Below are 21,129 nucleotides of genomic sequence, written 5' to 3'. Positions count from 1 at the left end.
TTCGTTAATTTGTATTATCATAAACATTCGATTGTTCTTTGTTCTCCTTCGTTTTTTTTTTCTCTTCATATGAATAAAAGTATAATGTGGTTTACGATTTATTACGTAATTTATAAAATTCCTTTATTAGATAGTACTTTAAATCCAATGATATTTTAAATTGATAAGCTCTTAGATCACTCAGAGATAAAATCTAAATTGATTATACATATAATAATATTTAAACAATATATATCAAGTGGTCAATGTCTTATGATTTTATAAACGTAAGTACTTTTAAAATATATCGTCTTAAGTGACAGACAATATCTGATAAGAATATGTTGCAGAGTAATAAAATTAATAGATTTAGAATGTAATATAAAATTTTCCGTATTCAATATCTTCACAATGTTTATTTTTCAGATATACATTAAAAAAAAAAAAAAAAAAGAAAAAAAACAAACAAAAAGAAAAAAGAGAGAAAAAGAAAAAGGAAAATGATGACTTTACTTTTTGTAGATTGTATTAATCTTTTGATTAATTGAATCGAAACTTCTTATCAAATTCCTGATAACATGGAATATGCTTGATTTTACTTTTTTCTCTCTCATTTTTCTCTGTCAAGTAGTTGTTTCATACTTTATTCTGATAATCATGTCTATTTACATTTGAAACTTTATATAACAATATAAACATGATATTGAATAATCTTCAAAATTACAAGTAGATTTTAGTTTTTATTTTAGCGCGTGCTAATTTACTAGATTAAGAAATATACATTTGGCGCCTTCGTTGACGTCACACAAGAAAACGACGTTGATTGGTTGATTTTAACGTTATCTTGTATATACGTAAACATTTTTATACTGCGAGTTGATTGGTTGACGTCGATAGAACGAACCAATGGCAGACGTTCTTCCAGTGTACATTTAATTCATTTTTTATTTACGTTTGCTTGCTTTATGAATTAATTTACATATATATAGAGAGAGAAAAAAAGAGAAAATATAATTTATTCTCGAAATATTCCGTAAAGAAATAACATTTTGAATATATTTTTATCTCGTAAAATGTAAAGTGATGTAGTAAGCCAATCACGTGTGACTATGTAGGAATACACTGATTGGTTACGTGATTGGTTAATATCAGAAAATGTGAAAATCTTTAAAAACATCGATAGTATTCGATAATAAAAGTTTGTTGGGCGCGATTGCAGTGTTGAAACGATATTTGACTAAAGATATTTCTAAACAACTTCAGACCATTCTTTACCGTTTATTGTATATATGGAGTATGTATGGCATGATTTGATCGTAGGTGTACAGCCTTTTTCGTGATCAGAGTACAGAAGGATCTGCATACAGATATCATCCGTATGATAGAAAGGACAATTAAAAACGTAATAAAATTTAATATATTAAGAAATTCGGAAAGGGAAAAAATATTTATTTTATAAAAATAAAGTTGATCTTTGAAATCAGTGAAAGATGCAGGAATCTCAACCGAAAAAAGGGAAAAAGGGTGAGGAAATATTTGTTAATTATTTTTATATCATTCAATTTTATAACAGACAACGTTTATATTAATCCACATATATATTATTATATAAATCGAATGCTATTTTTCGATCTAACAACTCGTCGTCTGCTTTTCGTTTAACCTCAATTCTGCCGATAACATATGTGCTTCATGTAACCAATATTACGTCTCGATATATTGTATTTACGTAACTTTTCGCAATAATTTATCCATTAGAAATTCAATATAGTATTCTACATTGAAAGAATTGTAATATCGTATTATATATTGTAAATTGTATATTTTGTAATATCTATATTTTCTCTATAACATACGTATGATAGAATAGCAACATATTTCAAATGTAAAGAAATAAATTTTATATAATTTATTATTACAGATATATATATATATATATATATCAAATAATACTTATATTTAATAATTTATCACATATCACAGATAGTTATCTATTAAAAATATGTGTATAAAATAATATTTATATTTTATAATTTATTACATATTATAAGTTATTTAATTATTAATATATATATATATATATATATATATATATATATATATATATATATATATGTTGTCAATTCTGAGTTGAATTTTTTCTTGATATTATCATAAATATTTAAATTTTATATATTGCATGTGCGTATGTTATTATCTTTTTAAAACATTATAAATATATATATATATATATGATTTAACGCTTTACCATTAATTTTTAATGTATAATATTGATATCGTAAGATATGTCGTTTATACATTAAAAAAGATTTTTGTCTGTATGAATAGCAAGAAGAAAGCGTAATGATAGTGACGAGGACATTGAGAAGGTTCTGGCAGAATTAGAATTGGAATATTCCGGTCAAAAAGCATCTGTCAAAGAGGTTAAAGATATAAAGGAAATAAAAGAAATTAAAGATGATAAGGAAGTTAAAGATGATTCGGAACAGAAAATAGATGAGGATAAAAAGAAGAAAGCAAAGAAAGATAAGAAAAAGGATAAAGGTGAAAGTAAGGACATAAAGGAAGAATCAAAAAATGATATTAATAATGAAGCGGCCATTGATGATGCAATTGTTACCGGCGATGACGATATGGAAGGTGGTACTGTAAAAACTGCAGCCCAAAAGAAAAAAGAAAAGAAAGAACGAGAGAAGCAAAAGAAATTGGCCTTAAAAAAAGCAGTGAGTAATAAAAATTGTTCAATGCATTTTTACCTATACGATATTTGATTTAATCTATAAAAAAAAATTTTATTCTAGGAGGCTATTAAGAAAGCCGAAGGCGGAGAGATAACGAAAAAGCCTGAAAGTAATGAAAAACTAAATGAAAAAAATGTGGAAGAGAAAGTATCTAATGTTGCAGAAGCTGAAGGAGATACGGGTGAAGCTGAGGATGGAAAGAAAAAGAAGAAGAAGGGCGCTAAAGAGGATGCTAAAGAAAAAGGTATTTTGACTTATGATAATTAAATAATTTCATGGAATGATATTAAATATGATTTATGCGTATAAACGACATTTCAATGGTAAATCAAAAATTTTGTACATTTATATTACGTAAATAAATTTATGATTTAGCTAAAGGACCCGGTAAGAAGACTATTGCTGCTATGCAAGAGGCTTTAAGAAAATTAAAGGAGGAAGAGGAACGATTAAAACGAGAGGAGGAAGAAAGGATAAGACAAGAAGAATTACGTGAGAAAGCTAGATTAGAACAACTTCAATTGGAACAGGAACGAAAGGAAAGGAAAAAATTGAAGGAAAAGCAAAGGAAAGAAAGATTGAAAGCCGAAGGAAAGCTTTTAACAACGAAACAAAAACAGGACAGAGCTAGAGCTCAAGCTATGATCGATGCTCTTAAAGCTCAAGGTTTAGATTTACCTGATGTGGGAGATAAAAAGCCTAGAGCAGGTATATTTATTAAAATGAATATTTTCCCAATGAACGATTAATAATATATTCGATTTTAATATTCATTTTATTAAGGTACAAGAATAAGACAAAATAAAATAAAGCAACAAGTTAGCGTGGAAGAGAAAGATGATAAAAAATTAGAAGATACAGAAACTGATACGGATCGCGTTCAAGTTGAAATAGTTGATCAAACGCCAAAGGACGTTAGTGATAAAAAGGAAGAGGAAGTAAAGGATTCTTGGGATGCTGAAAGTAGCGGCGATGAACAGGAAGAGGAAGGTAAATATCTTTTTTTTTTCTTTTTTTTCTTTTTTTTCTTTTTTTCTTTTTTTTCTTTTTTTTCTTTTTTATCTTCATCTTTACATTCGATATTATCCCTGTCGTTAGAAATAATATATACATATATATATTAATAAAATAGACAAATCCGATGAAGCATCGAAAACGCCTGAGGAAACTAAGGAAATGATTTTACCCGATCAAGAGAAGTCACATTTGGAAGTAGATTTAGATAAGAAAGAAACGTCAGAAAGTGAATCCGAAAGTGAAAGCGAAAGTGAATCAGAATCTGAAGATGAGAGCGAGGAAGATAGTGGATTGGAAGATAAGCTACCGGATGCGGCACGTAAGAAGGAACGTGCTCAAGAACGTATACAAAATCGTCGAATCGAAGCGGAAAAAAAGAAATCTTTAGATAATTTGAGAGCAGCTGTTGTTTGTGTATTGGGTCATGTAGATACCGGAAAAACAAAGATTCTCGATAAATTAAGGAGAACCAATGTGCAAGACGGCGAGGCAGGTGGTATTACGCAACAAATTGGTGCTACCAATGTGCCCATTGATGCGATACAAGAATCAACGAAACATGTGAAGGGTGTAAGTACGTCGTTACGTACAATTTTTTCTTCTCTCCTTTTCTCTCCCCCCCTCCCCTCCCTTCCCTTCCCTTTTACCTTCTTCTTTTTCCTCTTACCCAAAAGATTATTTCGTAACTAATTGGGAATAACTATTTTTCTTTGTTTTTTTTTTTTTTTCACACAGTTCGCTGATAAAATATTTAAGATACCGGGACTATTGATAATAGATACGCCTGGTCACGAATCCTTCAGTAATCTCAGAAGTCGAGGATCTTCTCTTTGCGATATAGCAATTTTAGTAGTTGATATTATGCACGGTTTGGAACCACAAACGATAGAAAGTATAAATCTATTGAAAGCTAAGAAGTGTCCATTTGTTGTTGCCCTTAATAAGATCGACAGGTAATTAAAAAAAAGAAAAAATTAATCATTTTACTATATCTATTATAATCCTATAATATTGATATTATTAAGCTTTAATATATTTTATTATATATATATATATATATATATATACATATAATATATAGGTTGTATGACTGGCAAACGATGAATCGAAAGGATGTTCAAGATATTATTAAAAGTCAGGCCATTAATACGCAACGAGAATTTGAGAAACGTTCGAAAGACGTTATAGTGCAATTTGCCGAGCAGGGCCTAAACGCGGCGTTATTTTATGAAAATCCAGATCCACGTAGTTACGTGTCATTAGTTCCTACGAGTGCCATAACAGGTACGTGCGATTGAAAAGAACGATATTTAATGGGTAAATCATAATTGAATTCTCAATTTATCGGAGTCTATGAAAATGATGTACATGTACAATTTCTTTTTTTTTCTCTCTCTCTTTCCTTTCTCTCCTTTTTTTTTCTTCTTCTTTTTTTTTTTTTATCTCCTCTCCTTTCTCTTCTTTTTCTTTTTTTTCTCTTTTTTTTCTTTTTCTTTTTCTCTCTCTCTCTCTCTCTCTCTCTTCTATTATTTAGGTGAGGGCATGGGAAACTTGCTAGCATTAATAGTCGATGCTTCCCAGGGCCCGTTAGCTAAGAGACTTATGTACAGCGAAGAGCTTCAAGCTACTGTACTAGAGGTTAAAGCATTACCTGGCTTAGGAACTACGATAGATTGTATTCTAGTCAATGGTATGTTGAAGGAAGGTGATACAATGATAGTCGCGGGAACAGATGGACCTATAGTTACACAAATTCGTTCACTTCTTATGCCGCAACCGTTAAAAGAATTGAGAGTAAAGGTTAGTCGTTTAATTAATACCATTATACAATTATAATAATTAAAATAATTTTTATTAATCATACGTGTTCGCCGTTCTCTCATTCATTAGAATGCATATATCGAGCATCGCGAAGTTATGGCTGCGCAAGGTGTCAAGATAGCTGCGAAGGATTTAGAAAAAGCTATCGCAGGTATATTTCAAACGTTAATTATTATTATTATTATTATTATTATTATTATAAAAATGAAATTGATCAAGAATTAATAATATCGTTCTTCCTTTGTATATCTTCCCTTATTTAGGATTGAATCTTCAAGTCGCACAAAAACCAGACGAGGTCGATGTCCTTAAAGAAGAAATATCTAAAGAACTCAGCAGTGCTCTTGGAAATATAAGACTTGCCGAAAGGGGTGTATACGTCCAAGCGTCAACATTGGGTGCCCTGGAAGCATTGTTAGATTTCCTTAGGAGCAGCAAAATTCCGGTAAGTATATTAAAAAGTTTAGGAAAAAAAAATGTATATATATATATATATGAATATATACATATATATGAGCTGTTGATTTTGAAAGTGGGGCAAGTTTATTTTGTGAAAAAAATAGTTAAAGCTAATTCTTACAAATTAACAAAATTTTATATATATATATATATATATATATATATATATATATATTATATTTTATATTTTATATTTTATATATTATGTATATATATATATGGGATCTCTACCGTATCCTATGTTCGTCGATGAATGAACTTTTATGTATCTTAAAAAATGAACTAGATGTCGCCGCGTGTCATTTTTTCTTTCCTTTTTTTCTTTAACCTCTTTTTTTTTTATCTTTTGCTTCAAGCTTAAATCTTTCACTAGATGTCGCGATCGGTCGTAAAAGACGACGAACGTGTTCGTCGCGTTAAAACGTAAAACCGAACGAAAAATTTATCAATTTAATATTTTCGAAAAATCGTCACATATTTAAAAAAAAAAAAAAAAAAAGAAAGAAAAAAGAAAAAAAAAGAGAAGAAAAAAATGGCATAGGTAGAAAAGAAAATGAACGATCATAAGCAAAGAGCTATGTACTCATTCATAGGAATTTTTATCTCCCTCGTATACCTATTATTATTAATTCGAAATATTAATGTATAAAATATAATGCATCAAATTTCAACTTGTATTTTACGACGTCGAGTTATTCTCAAAAAAAGAAAAAAAAACTATCGTTAAAGTTTTCTTTTTTCCCTCTCTCTCTCTCTCTCTCTCTTTTTTTTATTTCTTTCCTTTTTTTTTTTTTTTCTTTTTTCCCGTCATCTAAATAATCACACGCCAAAGAACGAACGAACGATTAACGATAATAAAACAATTTGAAAAGATAAAACTTTCGATCTTTTTCAACGTACATGTACGTACATGTGAACAACGACGCAACCTGTTCTTCTTAACGCGTTTAGCTTTGTCGTTATTGGAATTGGTTCTTTTTGCAAAATTTTATAATCGCAAAAACCGTACATAGTGTCTCGCAAGCGGTCGATGTATTACGAAATGGTCGAGAAAAGGATATAAGGTACAATGGTAGATGTAAGAAAGAGAGAGAGAGAGAGAGAGAGAGAGAGAGAGAGAGAGAGAGAGAGAGGTAGAGGTAGAGAGTAAAGTAGCAAGAAAGAGAGGGAAAGAGAAAGAAAAATAAAGAGGGAAGGAAGGCAGGCAGCCAGGCAGCCAGGGCTAGTCGTACACACGCATCGCAAACGAACGCGTGTTCGTCGTCGCTCAAGGCAGGAGAGGAGTGATAGAAAGAGAGAGAGAGAGAGAGAGAGAGAGAGAGAGAGAGAGAGGCAAGAACAGGAGGGTATATACAGAGAGAGGGAGAGAGAGAGAGAGCAGCAACGAACCACTTCCTTCTTAACAGTTTAGCAGGATACGGCTCATTGGTCGCACACGGTGCTTGTAGTCGTGATCCATCGTGCTATCAGCCGTGCGGTACATCCGTGGGCACGCCTCGTAGTCTTCTACAGGGTGTCTTAATTGCGCATTCACCGCCATGCGAGAAAAAGAGAGAGAGAGAGAGAGAGAGGGTGAAGGGGGAAAGGGAGGGAAAGAGAGAGAGAGAGAGAGAGAGATAGATTTTAACTTTGTGTCCATCGGTTTAGGACATATATATGTATCAACGTTAAAGAATATTCTATTTCTTTCATGTATCGTATATTTCGGGGGTTAGGAGAATCGGATAGGCGGGATAGGGGCGGAAAAGAAAGATAAAAAAGAAAAGAAAGTTCTCCAATACTTCTTTTTTTTTTTTTTTTTTTTCCCCCATAACTAAAATATTTCACGCTAATGGCTGTCCGCCATTTTGTAAACGAGTAGAGGTTATATCGAATATTATAGCTACGTGATCGAGAGAAATAGAGAGAGAGAGAGAAAGAGAGATGGAAAGATAAATATTTATATTTATAAATTTCTTCGATATCAAAACGTCAGTATTTATTTATGATCGATATTAGTAAAGGTTATATTGTATATCGTAGCTATGCGATTAAGATATATATATATATATATATTTGTAATATTTAATTATTAATTTCTTCGATATAGAAACGTCGTATTTATTATTGATCGTTAATTAATAGAGAACGTAGTGTATAATTTTCTTTTTCACTTTCACCTTATATTATTTTTCTTTAAACGTTGACTACATTCATGACTTTTTAATAGGTTGGGATACACGATGGAAAGAGAGAGAGAGAGAGAGAGAGAGAGAGAGAGAGAGAGAGAGAGGGAGAGAGAGAGAGAGAGAGAGAGAGAGAGGAAAAAAAGGAAGAAAGAAAGAAAGAAAAAAAATGAGAATAAGAAAGAGAGAGAATGTTAGTTTGTTACTAATCGAAGTAACGTATCGTCCGAGGCGGCCTTAAGGCTGTCCTTGCTCGGGTTATGAATGGGCTCTCCCCCCCACTCTATCTTGCACGATCACGCGGCTACGTGACGTCACGTTTATCGCATGCACGCACAGCCGAAGAGGTAGCTATGTATATAGACGTACGGGCGACAGCGCGTACACGTATACCCTATCGACTACGTCCCCTGTGTACAGAATACACACACGTACACACATACACATACACACACACACACATATATGTAAGCATCCTCACGTGGGGACTCCAAATAAGTACAGATATATGATGTGTATGTATATATACATATGTTTGGAAAGGGACGAAGGAACATCGTGCAATTGTGTGTGTAAATATATATATGTATATATATATATATATATATTTATGTATGTGTAGAGAGTGAACTTCCAACATGAGGAACCCTCTTTCCTCTTCTTCTCCTCTTCACATCAACCTCTACCTCTTCCTCCTTTTTCCCCTCCTCCTCCGCCTCGTCCTCCTCCTCCTCTTCCTTCCTTCTCCCCCTTTCATTCGTTCGTCGAAGCTAGCGCGCGCGCGCGCGCACGCACGCACGCACGCTCGCTCGAACGCGCGGATGTGTGTAGGCTGAAAAAAAGGAATACGTGACCAACGTACAGGAAACTGCCCACACTGGGAGCGAGAGCACCGTGGGTGGACGAATGGACGGTCGGAGGGTGGGAGGGACCGAGGGACGGAGGATTCTCGAATCGTTTGCCTTTTTGGCATAAAGGGTTATGCACAACCAAAAAGGAGTGAATACTCGTTAATGAAACTACACGTATTCTCTACATGCTATATATGTGTTTGTTCTCTGCATGTATGTGTGTGTGTGTGTGCTTGGATATTTGTATGTATGAGAATGATACGTGGTTGTATATGTATGTCGATATACATAGAATGTATATCCATTAAAGGAGAGCACACGATTTCTGTATCTTTTTAAGAGTAGGAAAGCGTATGATTTTTTTATTTCTTTTCATCTTCTAATTTTCTTTCATTTCCTTTTTCTCTCTCTCTCTCTCTCTCTCTTTTCCTCTTTGGTTTTTTCCTTTTTCTTTTCTTTTTTTTTTCTTTTGTTTTTATTTTTTTTTGTTCTTTTCTTTTCTTTTTTGTAAGCGAAAGCAACGCACGCACCACTTTTCTTTTTCACTTGTTCGATTATTATAACCAGGAAATGCAATTTCTCATTACGTCGCATCCGTCGATTCATTTTTGCGCTCCACGGCCCGTATGGGAACCGCCGGATATTTCTTTCCTTCTTTTTCTCTTTTTTCCCCTCTTCTCCTCTCTCTCTCTTTCTCTCTATCTATCTTTTGCACACACACACACACACACACACACACACACACACACACACACACACACACACACACACACACACACACACGTGCGCACGTATACATACACGCACACACTCTCGTTCGTGCACTCACACGTATTTACGTATGTATTACCAACTCATACACAGAGAAGGAACTTCTCTATCTCTCTTTTATCCCCGTTCGTTCTTCCTTCTAATAACGACGAAAGATCGCACGATTTCTAGCCCCCGCTAAATCGTAGTAGGTAATCGTAAAATTATACTCTCCTCGTTTCTTCTTCCTTTATAACGATCTAATGTACTCGTACGTTTCGTTGTACAGATACTCTCTCTCTCTCTCTCTTTCTCTCTCATTCTCTCTCATTCCCCTCTCTCTCTTATTTTTCTCTTTCTCTTATTCTTTTTTTTTCTTCTTTTTTTTTTTTCCTACTCGTTTTCTCTCGATCGAAACTCAAGTTTTTGACTTTCGTCGAAGTCAAGAGATAAAGAGATAGGGAGTCGACCTCTTTCTTTCTTTTTTTTTTTTTTTTTTTTTTTATTTTTTTTTCCTTTTTTCGTTGGAACGAAGAGGAGGGTTGAACGATAGCACTTTCACAAAATCACATCGGCAGGTGATAAAAGACGATTTTCGGAGATTTCCAAGCAACGCTATCTTCATATTCTTTACGTGTTTACTCGAGAATGTTGAGGGGCGAGAGAGAGAGAAAGAGGGAGAGGAAGAGGGACAGAGAAAGAGAGAGAATGAATATGGTTTGAACGGTTACATTCGTGTATGGACTTTTACAAATATTTTTCTTCTAGATTGGAACGACGTTAAAGAGGATACGAGAAATACGATATGAATCTTCTATAACAAAATTTTTGTTCTAATTTAATAGAAAAATAATATTAATATAATGAAGTTTTAAATGCAATTTTACGTATTTCAATATATTTATTGTAATGCTATATATTAAATATATGATATATTTAAGAATTACAATTACTTTTGGATATTATTAAGATAAGAATTAATTTTTGCAATGAAAGAAAAATGAAAATGAAATAAGATTGCGTAAGATTTATGTGCTTTAGTAATAGTCGGTGTTACATGAAAATTGCATATAATTTACAAAAATTTTTACTCCAATATATACACACACATATATATATATATATATATATAAAATATTTAGATATAGTTCGAATTTATAGGATTAGAAATATATTAATAAATATGAAATTTCGTAAAAATTTCTTTCAAAATATTTGATCGATTAGAAAATAATAAAACGAGGTCTTAGATCAAATTGTTACGGATAAAGATATTTTTCGAATTGAAGAGATTGAAATCACGATTGGTCGATATGAGATTTTGAAAAAAGAAAAAAGAAAAGAAAAAAATTTTTTCGATATATTCGATCAGCGTTAGAAGATAATACAAAGTGCTTTTGGATTGAATTGTTCGAATTAAGATATTTATGGATCTAATTGGGAAGGATTAGAATCGTTATTAATGTGAAATTTTGAAGAAAGAAAAAGAAAAAAAGGAAAAAAGAAGAAAATAAAACAGAGAATTTTCTTTTAACAAGTTTTTAAAATAATTTTTTTTTTTTTAAATAATTTTTCAATATATTCCATTAAGAGTTCAATTCCTTGTAGACAATATAATATATATATCTACAAGGAGTTCTTAGATCAAATTGCTTAGATTATTTATTTTGAATGCTCGGAAAAATGATTCGTGCTCGTACTGGCAATTTCTTTTTGTATCGACAAGCGATTATTAATCAGCTTGCGTGTTGGCTAGTTACTTCCAAGAAGGTAGTGCGTGTCCCGGTTAACTATCGATTCCGATACTGTTCGTTTAAACAGGACGAGGACAGGAAGACGCTTGATAAGAATCGTTAATTCGGTAAGGCCGTTCGTTTCTTCGTTCGTTCGTTCGTTCGTTCGTTCGTTCGTTCGTTCGCGATTCATCGTTTTGCTCACGCAATCGACTTGACTCGACTCTATTCGATTCGATTCGATTCGATTTGATTCGATTTGATTTGATTTGATTTAATTTGATTTTTCACGACTTCGATAGATGACTTTTATTTCTTATCTATAATGACGGCTAATGAAAATTAATTCGTTAGTTGATACAATGGGTTTCCATATACATACTTGCATAAAAGATTGCAAACAGTTTTCTCATATCTACATATATATATATATATATATATATATATATATATATATATATATATGCAATTTATATTCTCTTTATACATGCAATAAAAAGTATTGTTGCATATGCAATTATTCCGATGCGCCTACCTGCATTATATTTTTATATACAATATATATATAGATAGATAAATGCAAAAATTGTTGCATATGCAATTGTTACAGTACATATCTATGCATTATATTTATCATATACGTATATGCATATAATAAATGAGGAAATTATTGCGTATGCAATTGCTGCAATATATCTATGCATATCATATGCAACAGATAATCCTATTATGTGCATATGCATATTAATGTGGTTTTATAAAAAAATATTTAAGGAAATATTTACAAGTACATTTAAAAAAATATTAAAAACAAAAATAAAAGAAGAAAGAAAACAATTGGTTATTTTTCTCTTGGCGGTATAAACATTGACGTCGCAAAATAACAAAATATAATAATTTCATTTCTAATATAAAAAAAAATTTTTTTATCGTCCCCCACATATCTCTCTTTCTCTTTCTCTCTTTCCCTCTTTCTTATTCACTTTAATGTATCTATGCATATCATGTGCGACACATGATCCTGTTATCAAATATAATTACACAAAATATTAAAAATATATATACAAATTGAAGTATCTTCTTCATAACACAAAAAAAAATTGGTGTCGCAAAGTGAACAATGTAACTTTTAATATAAAAGTATGGTTTCATTGCATTATTCGAAACTCGAATGTAATCTTAACTTTTGATGTTTCTCTCTCTCTCTCTCTCTCTTTCTTTCTCATATACACACATAGAGAGAGAGAGAGAGAGAGAGAGAGAGAGAGAGAGAGAGAGAGAGAGAGAGAGAGAGAGAGAGAGAGAGAGAGAGAGAGAGAGAGAGAGAGAGAGAGAGAGAGAGATACACATACATTCACGTTTATTGTATTATATGTACTGGTTCTTTCAATATTGCATCCTGCGTCAAGTGCACCTAAGAGAGCGGACGAGAAGGAGCGTCTCCTTTTCTCTCTCTCTCTCTCTCTCTCTCTCTCTCTCTCTTTCTGTCTCTCTCAATGTGCATCGGCAACTGCAACGGCAAACGGCAACGCAGCAGGAAAAGATGGCTCGTTTCCTCGCATTGTTTTTAACCGTGTGGTGTTGTATATAAGTCCCGACTACGCGCAGGGACATGGGAGCGGATGCGGGGTGCAAACACGCGAACGTACGTCGGTCTACCGAGTGTGCATATATATGTATATACATTCATATATATATATATATATATATATATGTATGTATATATGCACCGGCATCGCGGCCTTTTACAAGTCGCGATATATCCGCGTGCGTTTTCATGATTCAACGGAAGCCACGTGAATATGAAAAGAGAAACGAGAGAGAGAGAGAGAGAGAGAGAAGGAAAAGAAGACAGAAAGAGAGGGAAAGAGAGAGAGAGAGAGAGTGAGATAATTAAAATTCTTAATTAGAGTTTCTAAGGAAGAATTATTATTTTTTATTATCTTTTTTTTCCTCTCCTTTTCCTTTCATTTCTTTTCTATTTTCTATTTTCTATTTTTTCCTCTTTTTTTTTTTTTTTTTTTTTCTTGAACTAACATTGGGAAACTATTTCCTTATTAAATTTCTACAGATTAATTTCTCTACCCCCCCCTCTCTCTCTCTCGCTCCTTCTCTTTTTAATTTCGTCCCGTTATCGAGCTTGTTAAATAAGTTACGATCACGAAATCAAATTCGACGTCACTACCGGTAAGACAGGATGCCACAGAAATAGATAAAGAGAAAAAAAGAGAGAGAGATAGAGAGAGAGAGAGAGAGAGAGAGAGAGAGAGAGAGAAAATGAGAGGTAGAGAAGGAGCCAAGTTTAGCAAACTCGAGTTTAATAAATTAGCATTTCCTTCTTCGGGAAACGTTCCGTTGTTACGACGAGAGGCTATAGAGGATCTGTGTGCCCTACCGGCTGATTTTAAATGCCGGAAGTCGACTCTCTTCTCTCTCTCTCTCTCTCTCTCTCTCTCTCTCTCTATCTATCTATCTATCTATCTATCTCTCTCCCTCTTTCGACTTCCTGCCGTTTATACCAACATTTCTTTCCTTGGTAACATCTGCCGTCCGTCGTTGCTCCAATGATCGTCCCTCCCCCCTTCCCTTTATCCTCCTCCTCCTCCTCCTCCTCCTCTTCATCCTCCTCCTCCTCCTCTTCATCCTCTTCTTCTTCCTCTCTTCCCAACGCTGCACGATCTTTTTCCTTCTTTATCGAAGCTTCGCGGTATATCTCGTTTAAAATCATTAAGAAATTCAAATTTTCTTTTTTTTTTTTTGTCTTTTCTTTTCTTTTTTCTTCAACTTCTCCTCCCTCTCCTCCTCCTCCTCCTCCTCCTCCTCGCCATCTCCTCGCTTCCACGTCAAATTTGGATACCTACCACTTTCTAATGGGGGCCCACGCATAATCTTCGTTGAACTCGGTCAATGATCCTCCTCCCGTCGTATTCCTCTCTGTCTCCTTGATCTTCAGGTATGCAGGCAGGGGTTTAAGTTGGATCGTTCGTTCGTTTGTTCGTTCGGTCGGTCGGTCGGTCGGTTGGTCGGTCGGTCGGTCGGTCGGTCGGTCGGTCGGTCGGTCGGTCGGTCGGTCGGTCGGTCGGTCGGTCGGTCGGTCGGTCGGTCGGTCGGTCGGTCGGTCGTTCGTTCGTTCGTTCGTTCGTTCGTTCATTCGTTCGTTCATTCGTTCGTAGAAATCCACCGGAAGTCCTAAAAAGCAACGTTATCTCGTAAATGCCTACCAAAATGGATCGTACAAGCTTTCGTCCATATCTTTTTTCTTTTTTTTTTCTCTCTTTCTTTTCTTTCTCCCTTTTCTTTCTTTTTTCGATAATCGAATAACAACCGATTTCTCTTTCCCTTTTCTTTATCTCTCTCTCTCTCTCTCTCTCTCTATGACCATTATATATATATATATATATGATGTACATATACGTGAATGCATATGTACGTATGCAAACGATGTCGAACGAAAAAAAAAAAAAAAAAAGAAAAAGAAAGATGAAATACAAAGAAGATTTACAGCAGCATTTCTGAATTTTCTCCAATATTAGGGGAACACACGGGAGTATGTATGTATGCATTCATGATGTATGTACGCATATAAGTACGCGAGTAAGGATAGGCAGGGATGATTAAATGGCGCCTTGGTTGACGCCGCCGAATAGCTTGTTTGTAGGTCCCCATCGGTGCGTTTATTTCTACGCGTTGCGTCTCGTCGCACCGCCCGGCCGAATCCGGACGGCATGCGTCACAAGTTATTTTTACGTCACATCGTCTGTCTCTTCGTATTTTCTCTCTCTCTTTCTCTCTCTTTCTCTCTCTATCTATCTATCTTTCTCTCTCATACGTTTGCATGCACGTGTCCTCTCTACACGATCGTTTATTCGTGTGGGTGTTACACGTGAAAAGAGAACGTATACGGAAGATTTGATATATATATATATATGTATATATATACATATATATATTTATATACATATACGTATATATTAAACATACATATATATATATATGTATATGTACACGTACATATGTACATACATATATATTTGTATATATGTATATATGTACGTATGTATGCGTGTATGCGTGTATGCATTTTCTCCTCTTGCGACGATAAATCGTTCATCCTAAATCTAAATTTTAATCGCTCGATGTTTGCTCGTTTGTTTTCTCACAGTATTCTGGTATACGAATTGGACCAGTCGTGAAGAAGGACGTGATGAAGGCCTCGATTATGCTTGAACACGACAGTCAGTGAGTATCCTTTAATTTGTAATCTTCTTTTTCTCTCTTTCTTCCTTTTCTTTTTCCTTCTCCCTTTCTCTCTCTCTCTCCTCTCTCTCCTCTCTCTCTCTCTCTCTCTCTCTATCTCTCTGTCTCTCTGTCTCTCTCGTTCTTTCTCAATTTCTTCGCTGAAGGAAGTACGCTGGTTTACTCCGTAATTTCACATAAGCAACATTTTCTTTTGCTCTATCGCACAGATATGCCACAATTCTGGCGTTTGATGTAAAGATAGAGAGGGACGCACAAGAACTCGCCGACTCGTTGGGGGTCAAGATCTTCCAAGCCGACATCATCTACCACCTGTTCGACAAGTTCACATCCTACAGGGAGGAACTTAAACAACGCAAGCGAGACGAGAATAAACACATTGCCGTTTTTCCTTGCAAACTACGTGTCTTACCGCAGGTAATACTTAACATAAACTTGTGTTTACATTTACATAGTAATATCGTATAACGTATTGCGAATGAAATATCTTAGTGCTGGTGGAAGAAAAGTAAAAGTAAAAAAAAAAAAAAAAAGAACAAAAAAAAAAAAAGAAAAAAATTAAATAAAAAAATAAAAAAAGATTAATATATAGCGACGAAAAAGAAAGGAATAGTAGAAAAAAATCCGGTTTCGTTCGTTCGTTCGTTCATTCAGTCATTCATTCATTCACAGTTTTCATTTCATTCATTTCTCTTTACGCAGTATATCTTCAATTCAAGAGATCCTATAGTGATGGGCGTTATGGTCGAAGCCGGTATCGTTAAGGAAGGAACGCCGCTCTGCGTGCCAAGCAAAGATGTGAGTAATTCGATTTTGTTTGTTTTTTTTTTCTTTTTTTTTTTTTTTCTTTTTTTTCTCTCTTTTTTTCCCTTTTTTTTTTTTTATTCCATTTGTTTCCTCCTAACTTTAGTGATTTTCGTTAAGTGCCGAGACAACTCTTAAATATTTCCTAACTTCTTCTTTCTTCTGTTAATTTTTCTTTCTTTTTTTTCTCCTTTTTTTTTTTCCTTCTTTCTGTTTTTTCTCGACAACTACGACACACAAATGTGACGTAGGAGAAAGGTTAGTGAGAGGCCAGTCTGGTAGTAGTGACGAATAACGTAGGTAGAATCTTTTCGCGAGAGATTCGCGTGGGAGATTCGAAGTATTCGCTCTGTGTTTACTATCGTATTAGAGCCATTACGGTCCGATAGGAAATGGAATTATTTATTTATTTATTCATTCTTTTTTCTTCTCTTTTATTTATTTATTTCTCTTTTCTTTTTTTTTTTTCCCATCACGTTTGCTTCCTCTCGCACTCTGTTATTTTTTTTTTTTTTCTTTTTTTTTGTACTTACACGTCTTCTTTTTTTTCCTTTCTTTTTCTTTTTCTTTTTTTTTTACAAAATCTCGATCGAATGTTGAATGTATTTTGAGTCAAATTTTATATATATATATATATATATATATATAAAATGGATGAAATAAGAGAAATAGGAGAACGACGAAGAGAAGGGGAAATGGAAATGGAAATGGAAGTGGAAATATGAAAGAAGGGAAGAGAAGGAAGGTGTTGGATACTCTCTCTGTGATCATTGTTGAGCGTAGGTGAACTCGTTCCTCCACGAGGTATATGGGCGATCCAGTTGGTTGGATCGATCGACTCGATCAAACGAACGGACGTCTCTGTATACCAACTCAAGTCGTCGACTTCGACTCGACTCAACTTAACTCAACTCGAATCCGCGCGGTCCCTTATCCGAGGTCTCTTTCTCTTCCTCGTAGGAGGAAGGTTGTGGGTAGTCGATCCCACTGGCCTCACCTTACGCGGTAACGTGCGAGTGTTACAGGTTGCCTAGCCTTGATTTCGTAGGCGTTCGGACCCGCACCCGGTGAATTCCCAAGCTTCGAAAAGGAGATAAGAGGAAATCATAAGAGTAAAGGAAAAACAAAATAATAATAATGATAATGATAATAAAATGAAAAAGGAAAGAAGGAAAAATATATAATGGTTTTATCCTCTCTCTCTCTTTTTTTTCTTCTTCTTTTTTGTTTCTTTTTTTTTTCTTTTTTTTTTTTTTTTTTTTTTTTGGAAACCAGAAAGATAATGGAGAATAGTCGTTTCATAAAACGAACGGTAACATTGTCCGATAATCGATGGGAAAAAAAAAAAAAGGAAAAGAATTTTTAAATGAAAACTTGAAAGAACTTCGATAAATTTTATTCAGTTTAGGGGTGGGGAGATGGACAGATGGAGTAGCGGAGTCAAAGAAAATGTTGGTTTTGCCATTTAAAAAATCAATTTTATTCCTTGCTCGAGACCTTTCTAATGCTAATTTTTTTTTTCTTGTTTTTCTTTTTTTCCTTTTTTTTTTAATCAGCGCGATATTAGCCTAGACTATGAAATTGTAGTTAAACGACTTTGAAAATAAAGGTTAGACAAGATATCAATTTTCTTTTTTTTTTTTTTTTTTTTTTTTTTTTTTTTTTTTTTTTTTTTTACATTGAAATTGCGCAGAAATATTCATTATATAATAAATTTTTATACGATAAATTCTTGTTACAATTATGATCGAACAGAATAATTTTTATCTTTTGAATTATCGACATAAAAAAAGTAATAAACTTTCTCATTCAAAAAACAAATTTATATATATAAGTATATATTTACGATTTAACTAAACGATTTTTATGAAGTAATTGATAGAGAAAAATATTGAATTTTAAATAGATAATAATTAACAAGACTATCCTGATCCTAATAATTTAGTCATCAGGTATAAATTTTTATTTTTGAATTCGCCAAGAGAGAGAGAGAGAGAAAAGAAAGATAGATTCCTAAAAAAAATATTCATTAAATCATCCCTTAGAGCAAGCTTTTTTTCTGAGAACTAATCGTTATCAGAAAAATATTTAGAAATTATTTTCATCGTAGTCATAAAGTGTCATGAAAAAAAAAAAAAAAAAAAAAAAAAAAACGAAGTAAGAATTACTATTGTAACTATTCTGCATCGAAAAGGATAGAGAAAGACAAAAAAGAGAGAAAGAGAGAGAGAGAGAGAGAGAGAGAGAGAGACAGACAGACAGACAAACAGAGATCAAAGTTATTTAACAAAGCTGTTCTAGCTTCTGTATAAGGGGCATTCCCGAAGCGCATATGTTGGTATATATGTATCTCTCGTAGAAAGCAACTCCGACCACGTATGTAGCTCTGGCCCACGCGTAACTCCAAACCCAGACTGGTCGGCCGTGTCCCGGCGAGTTTATTTTTGACTTTTTAAACCGAACGTTTCGCAAACTCGTGAAACTCTGTCGCGAAGTAGGCAGGCTAACCTCGTGGCATCCTCCTCCGCCAATTAGAGGAACCCCGACATTTTTTAGTCTGGTATATATGGTTCTTAAGAGCGGAAGTTATATCGTGCTCTCATCCGGTCTCTCTTTCTCTCTCTCTCTCTTTATCTATCTATTTATCTATCTTTCTATCTCTCTTCCTCTCTCTCTCTTTCTCTCTCTCTCTCTCTCTCTCTCTCTCTCTCTCTCTCTCTCTCTCTCTCTCTCTCTCTCTCTCTTATGACTTACGATAGTAATTTCTACTATGTTGTTTCGTGACATTTTATGACTACGATGAAAATAATCATTTCTAATCGTTCTAGAGACGTAAATTTTTATTTACTTTTTTTTTATTATTTTTTTTTTTTTTTTTTTTTTTTTTTTTTTTTTTTTTTTTTTTTACTGTTAATTAGATCAGTTGGATGGAATTTTGATTCGTTGAAATAAATGATATAGAATGTATATTTGTTTAGGATTATTCAATGGCCACATTTTCTCTCTGGTCTTCTCTCTCTCTCTCTCTCTCTCTCTCTCTCTCTCTCTCTCTCTCTCTCTCTCTCTCTCTCTCTCTCTCTCTCTCTCTCTATCTCTCTCTCTCTATCTCTTTTTGTATTTTTCATTGTAAAATATTAATTTTTACTTCGCTCTGTTTCATGACACTTTACGACCACAATCTTGTTTTATGAGAATAATTTCTAAAAATATTTTTCAGATAACGATTAGTTTAGCTCGCTCTTACGAATGATTTAATCGGATATTTGATTTGAGATAATACGGAGAAAAAAGAACTTAATAATTGCGTATCATTTAATATATGTAATAAAAATAATTTATTTTACATTTTTTAGCCAATGAACATATTACAATTTTTTTTCTTCCTATTCTTCTCGATCTTCTTCTTCTTCATATTGAAATTTGAGAATAAATTTAATGTGTCTTAGGCGATCGTTGATTTGATATTAGCGAAATGCGTACGATTGTCTTTTCTTTTTTTTTTTTTTTTTCTTTCCATATAGAAATTTAAAAACGAACATTAAATATTATACATATATTATAATGAAATTATACATATATATATACGTATGTATATATAATGGAAATTATATAATGGAAATGCACACGATTGTTCATTTTTGTTCGTTCTTGTTTTTGTTTTGTTTTTGTTTTGTTTGTTTTTTTTTTTTTTTTTTTCTTTTTTTTCTTTCTTTTTTCGAACGGTTGGTCGCGCGATATCGGCGCGAGTTCGCGTTTGTCGGGTCATCGAGCGTGCTCGTCTCTCTGTCGGCAGAGAGTGTTGTATTATAGTTAGAAAAAGAAAAAGAAGGGAAACCGATAATGTGCGGCGAAGGAAAGAACGGCAAGGGAACGGCAAGTAAAGAACGGCAATGCTAAAAGAATCCGCCGGATATCCGTTCGGCGTTAAAGAGCCTATCGAGGCCGTTGCGCAACGTGTACGTGCCGATAACGTACGCTCCGAAAGAAGGCGTGGAAATGCGTCCTCGTCGCGTCGTACAAGAGAAGTGTTAGGACGGAAAAATGAGTGAGATGGCGGGGCGAGGGGGGTAGGAAAGGGAACAAATAGGATGATTGGGTGGGAGGGAAATGATAAAGGAAAGAAAGAAAAGATGTATTTACCGTTTTCTTTTTCTTTTCGAATGAATCTTTGATTTTTTTTTCCTTTTGCTTTTTTGTTTTTTCTTTTTCTTTTTTCTTTTTTTTTTTTTTTCTTTTTTGTTTTTTCTTTCTTCTTCTCCTGACATAAGTACACACACATACATCAAGTATATTTATTTTCATATCTACGATCTATTTGATTTATACACGTACGATCGTTATAAATAAAAAAAAAAACAAAAAAAGAAAAAGAAAAAAAATAAAAAAGATGAAAGAAATATTAATCATTCAGATCTCATCGTATTATCGATCATTTATTTATCGTAATGCATTAGAATCTTTTAATCGATATCATAGAAAAATTCAATCAGATCGTAATGATTTATCGATTATTCACATATTTAACATCAATCGATAAATCTTTTATCTTTAA

The 21,129-nt window shown here is 33.5% G+C and overlaps 1 protein-coding gene across 1 annotated transcript in view; it reads left to right on the top strand.

The window, feature by feature from the left end:
• The first annotated feature begins 1,199 nt into the window (after positions 1 to 1,199).
• Positions 1,200 to 21,129, top strand: part of LOC124425247 (eukaryotic translation initiation factor 5B) — a 34,550-nt gene continuing 14,620 nt past the window's right edge. Inside the window, exons 1-14 of the mRNA XM_046965395.1 lie at positions 1,200 to 1,503; positions 2,308 to 2,702; positions 2,781 to 2,964; positions 3,096 to 3,428; positions 3,504 to 3,710; positions 3,853 to 4,307; positions 4,473 to 4,690; positions 4,819 to 5,021; positions 5,272 to 5,537; positions 5,628 to 5,709; positions 5,822 to 6,003; positions 15,679 to 15,755; positions 15,983 to 16,190; positions 16,476 to 16,571. Coding sequence (XP_046821351.1) covers positions 1,470 to 1,503; positions 2,308 to 2,702; positions 2,781 to 2,964; positions 3,096 to 3,428; positions 3,504 to 3,710; positions 3,853 to 4,307; positions 4,473 to 4,690; positions 4,819 to 5,021; positions 5,272 to 5,537; positions 5,628 to 5,709; positions 5,822 to 6,003; positions 15,679 to 15,755; positions 15,983 to 16,190; positions 16,476 to 16,571 — 2,940 coding nt within the window. The 5' untranslated portion in view covers positions 1,200 to 1,469. The remainder of the gene's footprint in view (positions 1,504 to 2,307; positions 2,703 to 2,780; positions 2,965 to 3,095; positions 3,429 to 3,503; positions 3,711 to 3,852; positions 4,308 to 4,472; positions 4,691 to 4,818; positions 5,022 to 5,271; positions 5,538 to 5,627; positions 5,710 to 5,821; positions 6,004 to 15,678; positions 15,756 to 15,982; positions 16,191 to 16,475; positions 16,572 to 21,129) is intronic.

This window comes from Vespa crabro, chromosome 6 (genome assembly GCF_910589235.1).
Source record: "Vespa crabro chromosome 6, iyVesCrab1.2, whole genome shotgun sequence".
Classification (NCBI taxonomy): Eukaryota; Metazoa; Arthropoda; class Insecta; order Hymenoptera; family Vespidae; genus Vespa; species Vespa crabro.
Note: the sequence above shows the minus strand (reverse complement) of the source record. Positions and strands in the feature narration are given on the sequence as shown.